The sequence below is a fragment of the Triticum aestivum genome, chromosome 7D, assembly GCF_018294505.1.
Source record: "Triticum aestivum cultivar Chinese Spring chromosome 7D, IWGSC CS RefSeq v2.1, whole genome shotgun sequence".
NCBI classification, from domain to species: domain Eukaryota; kingdom Viridiplantae; phylum Streptophyta; class Magnoliopsida; order Poales; family Poaceae; genus Triticum; species Triticum aestivum.
Genome location: NC_057814.1, coordinates 513,460,429 through 513,466,923, shown reverse-complemented (window position 1 = coordinate 513,466,923; position 6,495 = coordinate 513,460,429). Strand labels below are relative to the sequence as shown.

The 6,495-nt window shown below is 50.8% G+C and overlaps 1 protein-coding gene across 1 annotated transcript; it reads right to left on the bottom strand.

Annotated features, from left to right (window-relative positions):
• Positions 1 to 1,122: 1,122 nt before the first annotated feature.
• LOC123171216 (cytochrome P450 93A3-like) lies at positions 1,123 to 2,789 on the bottom strand. The gene is made up of 2 exons (XM_044588817.1): positions 1,836 to 2,789; positions 1,123 to 1,752 (listed from the first exon to the last, which is right to left on the bottom strand). Exons 1-2 carry the CDS (start codon positions 2,787 to 2,789, stop codon positions 1,123 to 1,125), a joined length of 1,584 nt encoding a protein of 527 aa, XP_044444752.1.
• Between the last annotated feature and the right edge of the window lie 3,706 nt (positions 2,790 to 6,495).

Sequence of the window (6,495 nt, the reverse complement as noted above, 5' to 3'; positions counted from 1 at the left end):
CTACACTCGAATATGCTCTGGCACCTCCCTTTCCATCTGCGCCACCCCGACCCAGCCCCGTACTGCCACCACTGCACCCCACGGTGGCGAGCGCGGCTTCGAGCTCCGGCAGCTCCCAGTGTCGTACGTTGTCGTCGACCAGATGAGGCGGCGCACACATTTGCCTGAAGCTCCTTGCCCCTGCGTGCCGCCGATCATGGGCCTTGATCCATTCCTTCTCATCCTGGTGGACGTGCGCAAAGTTGACGAGGGGCACCCCAACGGTGTCTGTGACGAGGAGCTCGACGCCGGCGTTGGAGCTGGCGACCTTGGGGACGTTGTTGTCCGGATCAGGAACGATGCAGTCGGCGAAGGGGAAGAAGAGCGATAGGCATGCTGCCTCCACTGTCGTCACCTAGCCTCCCGCCTCCTCTTTGTACTCCTCGGGGCGTGCTCGCGTGCCGCCGCAAGTCTAGGTTGGGGTGTTGTGGCACGGAGCTGATGGAGATGGGGGCGTTCTGCACCAGCCTGCTACTGCAGTGCAAGTCGCCGACGCGGTACATGTTCTTCGATTCGACGGTGCGGTCGGTGGCGCGTCGCTGTTTTTTTTTTGACGCTGGCGTGGTGACCATTGTCACCCCTCACCGCGGAAGCACATAACAAGTGTTCGACAAAAATACATGAGCCAAATGTAAGTTTACTTGGTTAAGGTTAAGGATTGGTTAGAAAGGACACTTTTTAGAACACGACATGTAATCCTCCAAAGGATGCTGGGCCGTTTACTCATCTACCCTCTCTGTACAAAATGTAAGACCTTTTTTTATTGTAATAAATTTTAAGAAACCGGTTAAAAATGCTATAAAGTTGTACTAAAACAGCCATAATTAATATGCATCAAAGAAGCAGCTGTTTTTATTCAAACAAATTAGTGAAGTGACACATGCGAGATTCGTAATCCAGCTACTGCAGTGCACTATAAACCTTTTTTTTTTACGGAATAGTGCACTATAAACCTTAAATCCACAAACAAACTGACACCGTACAGCATTCACGAAAAAACTCATATATTTTTTCCCAGCTCTGACGTTTTGAGCGCCAGGCGACGCGCGAATTCTCTCCTCGTAAACCCGACGTGGCAGCTCCTCAGGGCAGCGGCAGCGGGTGGAGCCGCGGCGCAACGGCGCAGACGAGCGGGTGCTTCCGCGGCAGCGTCAGCCCGGGACCCTCCTCCATGTCCACCTTGTCCGCGCCCCCCGCGGGCCGCCACTCGAAGCACTGCACCATGGCGGCCAGCGCCGCCTGCACCACCAGCATGGCCAGCGACGCGCCGGGGCAGATCCGCCGCCCGGACCCGAACGGCAGCATGTGGAAGTGCTGCCCGCGCACGTCCGTCCCGGCGTTCGCGCCCCCCTCCAGGAACCTCTCCGGCCGGAACTCCAGCGGCTCCGGCCAGCACGTCAGGTCGCGCCCGATGGCCCACACGTTCACGAACACCGTCGCGCCGGCCGGCACGTCGTACCCGCTCACCTTGCACTGCTCCGGGGACTGCCGCACCACCAGCGGGCCCGTCGGGTGAAGCCGCAGCGTCTCCTTGGCCACGGCCTGCAGGTACGGCAGGTTTGGGATGTCCGACTCGTCGGCGAGCCGGTCCTTTCCGACCACCGCGTCCATCTCCTCCTGCACCTTCCGGAGAACGTCCGGGTTGTTGATCAGCTCCGACAGAGCCCACTCCACCGTGATCGCCGTCGTGTCCGTCCCCGCCGCGAAGATGTCCTGCGCCAATTACTGTTTTTTCAGCACTAGGTCGATGCGACCGCATCGTGGATCAACAGATCGAGCAATTGATCGAGTAATACCAGCATGAAAGCCTTGATGTTGTCCCTGGAGAGCGGCATCTCGGCGGCGTCGTCTTCGTGCATGTCGAACAGTACGTCAAGAATGTCCTTCGCCTCCCCCTCGCCGCCGTCCTCGGAGTCGGCGGACTCGCGTTGCTGCCGCCGCTTGGCGTCCCTTGCCGTGAGTATCTTCTCCATCATGGCATCGAACTTGCGGTGCACGGCGTCGATGCGCTTGCCGAGGCCCTGCACGTCCCAGTTCTTGAACACGCCGATGTAGTCCTGCAGGTTGAACGTGCCGGTGACCACGGCCGTCTCCGCGACCACGCTCCGCATCTCCTCGGTGTCGTTGTCGTCGCCGGTCCACCGACGGCTCATCACCATCCGCGACACGATGTCGCCGGTCAGGCCCATGAGCGCGGCATCCACGTCCACGGGCTTGCCCTCGGCGGCGCTCTGCCCCATGGAGACCACAAGGCGCACGACCTCCTCGCGGCGGACGTGGCTGAGGCGGTCCAGTGTGCGGCCGGCGAGGAGCTCGTGCACGCAGGCCTTCTTCATGAAGCGCCAGAAGGGCCCGTACGCCGAGAAGGAGAAGTCCTGGCCGCCGTAGGTGAGGCGGTGCACCGCCGTCGGCTTGGGGCGGTCCAGGAACGCGGCCTCGTGGGTCTTGAGCACCTCACGGGCGGCGTCCGGGGAGCAGGCGGCGATGCAAGGCACGGAGCCTAGACGGAGGTAGAGGAGCGGGCCGTGGCGCTCGGCCAGACGGTGCAGCGCCTGGTGCGGCAGCGGCATGAGGAGGTGGAGGTGGCCGAGGATGGGCAGGCCGAATGGGCTAGGCGGAAGGCGTAGCTCGCCGGTCCTGCGCCGGGTCACGGTGTACAGGACGGCGGTGAGGCCGGCGACGAGCAGGAGGAGCGGTACGCTGGTGCCGGCGGGAATGAACAGGTCTCCTGCTGTCAGCGCCATCTCCATGCTGACGATGGAGCGGAGTTCACTGCCTTGCTTAGATCTGCCCGTTCTAGCTTTGTCCATATGATTAGCGATTGGCAAGGTTATTTATACATGTACTTGGCTGTACTTTTCTTAACACAAGTTTGTTTTTTTCCGATATACTCCCTCCGTAAAGAAATATAAGAGTGTTTAGAACACTAAAATAATGATCTAAATTCTCTTATATTTCTTTACAGAGAGTACTTAAATACTCTAATCAACAAATATGACTTAGTTGTACTCCATGTCTCCATTCTATATGGAAAAGCAATGTACACTGATGATTAAAAATGGGAAATGATTAGAATCGGTCGGCCGATCACGCATAGAGTTCCGCCACATACGCAGCCGTCAAATACGAGTTTGATCGGTCGGAAAACGCACATCCACTAATCAGCGGGCTAGGACCTGCACCACTGGACGTGTGCCTACAAATTTTATTTAATATCATCTGTGTTGCAGAAGTTCTTCCGCAATAACATCCATGTTATAAAAAAGTTGAGATGAAAAAAATTCAACACTTTTGTTAAAAAAAGTTAAGACGAAATAAATGCAATAAAACCTCTGTTGCAAATGTTCATGCAACAAGAGGTCTGTTGCAAAGACTTCTGCAACACTGTTTTTGTTGCAATCGAGAGAAAAGGGTTGAGCCGCTGGATGGCCAAGGATCAAATGCCTGTGGAGGAGGCGAATCCTTTTTAAGATCCGCCGGCCAACGCGTTGGGCGTAGGGTCACCCTTAAAAATTGGAATCTAGTGTAAAAAAGATCTTATACTATTACAGTACGGAGGGAGTAATAAGTAGCTGATCGTCAAGTACGTATACATGGCTAATCGAACGTTTTTTATGATCAATTTAGTGACTTGAGGATGACAACTTTAGTTGACAAGCATGACACCTTCGTGTTTTAGTTTTTTTGACAGGAAATTACCGTGTGTGTCAACTAACTTGTCATCCTTGCATCACTAGAATTGCCATCGAAAATATTTAATTTGCCATGTCTACGTACACTCGTAAAAAAATGATATAGTTTGTGCATATGGGGGTTATCCCACTAAGGACAATACAAAGGTTAAGTGGCAAATTCCCGCAAAAAAAAAAAGTTTAAGTGGCAAAGCAGTAAATAATGTTGTTTTTTGAACATAAGAAAACAGCCCAGAGTCTGGGTGCAACCAGTGCAAGATGTTAGCACGAGATACGTATAACTGATTTGGACGATGGTTCAATAATAGACTATGTGTATAGACATATATTTATGGAAAATGTTTACGTCCGGCAGGCCGGCTGAACGCTCGGCCGGTCGAGTGCGAGTTGCACGATCCCACTGGATCAAACGACGTCTGACAGCCCACATGGCCACGCCGCTACCGCAGCCTCCTGGCCCATCACCGCTTCCTATCCCTCTCGATGTTCTTATCCGTCTGCTCGTCCACTCATCCCTCTCCTTTCTCATCCTCTACCTCCAGCACCACTCCCCATCCCCTACCTCCGGCACGAGCGCCCAAATCAAGTCGCTGGGGAAATCACATCTGTTCCCCGCCTCCCTTTTTTGCATCTAGATCGGGTCGAGACGGGGCTCTGCTCGTCCACTACTTTCTGATGCGAGGAGTACTTAGGGGCTGATGCAATCCGGGGAAGCCATGGTCGTCCATCTCCTCGCCCCCCCCCCCCTCCGTCGAGGTTGGACGTTTTGCAACCGGCGAGGTTGGAGGTGGTGGCCACCAGTGCTACAATTTGCTGCAACCGGCACTCGGAAAGCTACCACCGGTGCTTGAATTTGCTGCAACCAGGATCCACATTTTTCATTGCTAGGATCCACATTTTCTGACTGATTTTTTTGCTGCAACCTGTCCAAAAATTTGCTACAATCGTTTTGCTTTTTGCTACCACCGTTCGCAATCCGCCTTTTGAATTTTTTTTTTGATTAATTAGATCCATCTTTTTTGCTGGAACTACTCAAACATTTTGTTACCATGGTCTTTGATTTTTGCTATTGCCGTCTTAGTTTTTGCTCCTACCTTATTTTTTATTTATTTGCTGGATCCATCTTATTTTGCTGGAACCTCTTCAAGTTTTGCTACAACGGTGTTTGGATTTTGCTACAACCATCTTCGTTTTTTGCTACTCCCCCATTTGTGATATTTTTGCTGGATCAATCTTGTTTGCTGGAACCAATCAAAGAGAGAGAGAGAAAGGAGGCTGTGAATGGCGTGGAGGGAGTTGCAAACAATCCAAAAAAATGCTACAATCAGCGTCCTCGGAAGCTTCAATCGAAGGCGACGGAATTTGGGGACTGGCAACCACGCAACCGCGAAAGCTGGAACCGTCGACGGAAAAAGCTTCAACCATAGGAAAGCTTCAATGGGCGTGAGAAAAAAGCTACAATCGACGGCATGGCGATGTGGCGAGGACGGCGACTGGCGGCGAGCTGGTGATGCTTCAAGGCAGGCCTCGGAGCGTGCATGGCGGGTGTCCAGGACGAACAGCTGGATGCGATTTTTGTTGAGCAAAAAAAAAACAATGAAAAGACTAATCTGACGGTGGACAAAAAGACAAACTGACGCACCAGATGCGACCGGCCGAACCGTTGCGCCGATGCGCCGGCGCCTACCAGTCGCCTATATTTATAATTTCTCCGGTTGTGGCTTGTTTATTTGTCCATTTTGTACTTAAAACTTGATACTCAAACTATAATAAATACTCCCTCTGTAAACTAATATAAGAGTGTTTAGATCACTACCTTAGTGATCTAAACACTCTTATATTAGTTTACAGAGGGAGTATATGATAGTGTGCCCGTGATGCAGAGGTTGAGGATTGTCTATTTTTTTGAAGTAACAAAAATGTCCACATGAACATTGTTCTAGGTCGTTAATTTGATTAAGCAAATATGTGCTATATGTCGTCGAAACCATAGCACTAAATTGATCTATAAATAAAGTTTCTGAACATAAAACTTTAGCCACGTATATTATATACTCCATTTTGATTAGTCTAATTGCCGACCTAGAGGACGCGCACGTCCTATGCACCCGGTCAGTGAACAAGGTATCTTTTCTTAGACGACGGAATGGACAAAGGAATCTTAACCTCTTCATGTCAGGCCGGGTTTAGAAATGTGCAATTTGTCTAATGCATGCTCAACAGGCTGCAGAAAGTTTTTCCGTGCATCCAAAGATAGATGGCCCGCAGCTCGATCGATCAACTCAGAACTAGCATCTTTTGAGAGTAGCAAAGGGGAAACACGGGCAAACCAAGAGTTCCAGTTTCTAAAACAAAAATGTTGTGCCAAATGCCATAAGCAATCTTAAACCAGAAACAGGTGCAAAAGAAAAAGGGAAGTAAAACATACATCCGCAGCCAGCTTCACTCAGCTTCGTATTGACAATTATTACGATCAGTGGCTGCTTTCTCGCATGCTTTAAAGCAAAAGAAGAAGAAAAACTCATCTTGTACATAAAGAACATGAAACGAATCCGATTCTGAGCCCGGGCTAATTTGCACCTGATGAACAGTAAATTCGAATATAATACTAGAAAAATTCAAAACAATTCAATTTTTTTATGAAGAAAGATGACTGAGTGCGTGAGGAAAGCATTTAGACATCTGAGCAGCTCTCAATAACAACAACAAATTGGGTCCAAACAATGCACAAACAGTAAAAAAAATCACAGACCTCAAGTTTTTT

Bases quoted from the DNA above. Each gene is read 5' to 3' on its own strand.
- LOC123171216 (XM_044588817.1), bottom strand. From the start codon at position 2,789: ATGGAGATGGCGCTGACAGCAGGAGACCTGTTCATTCCCGCCGGCACC. The intron at 1,753-1,835 runs GTATTACTCGAT...TAATTGGCGCAG, and splicing joins ACATCAAGGCTTTCATGCTG to GACATCTTCGCGGCGGGGAC.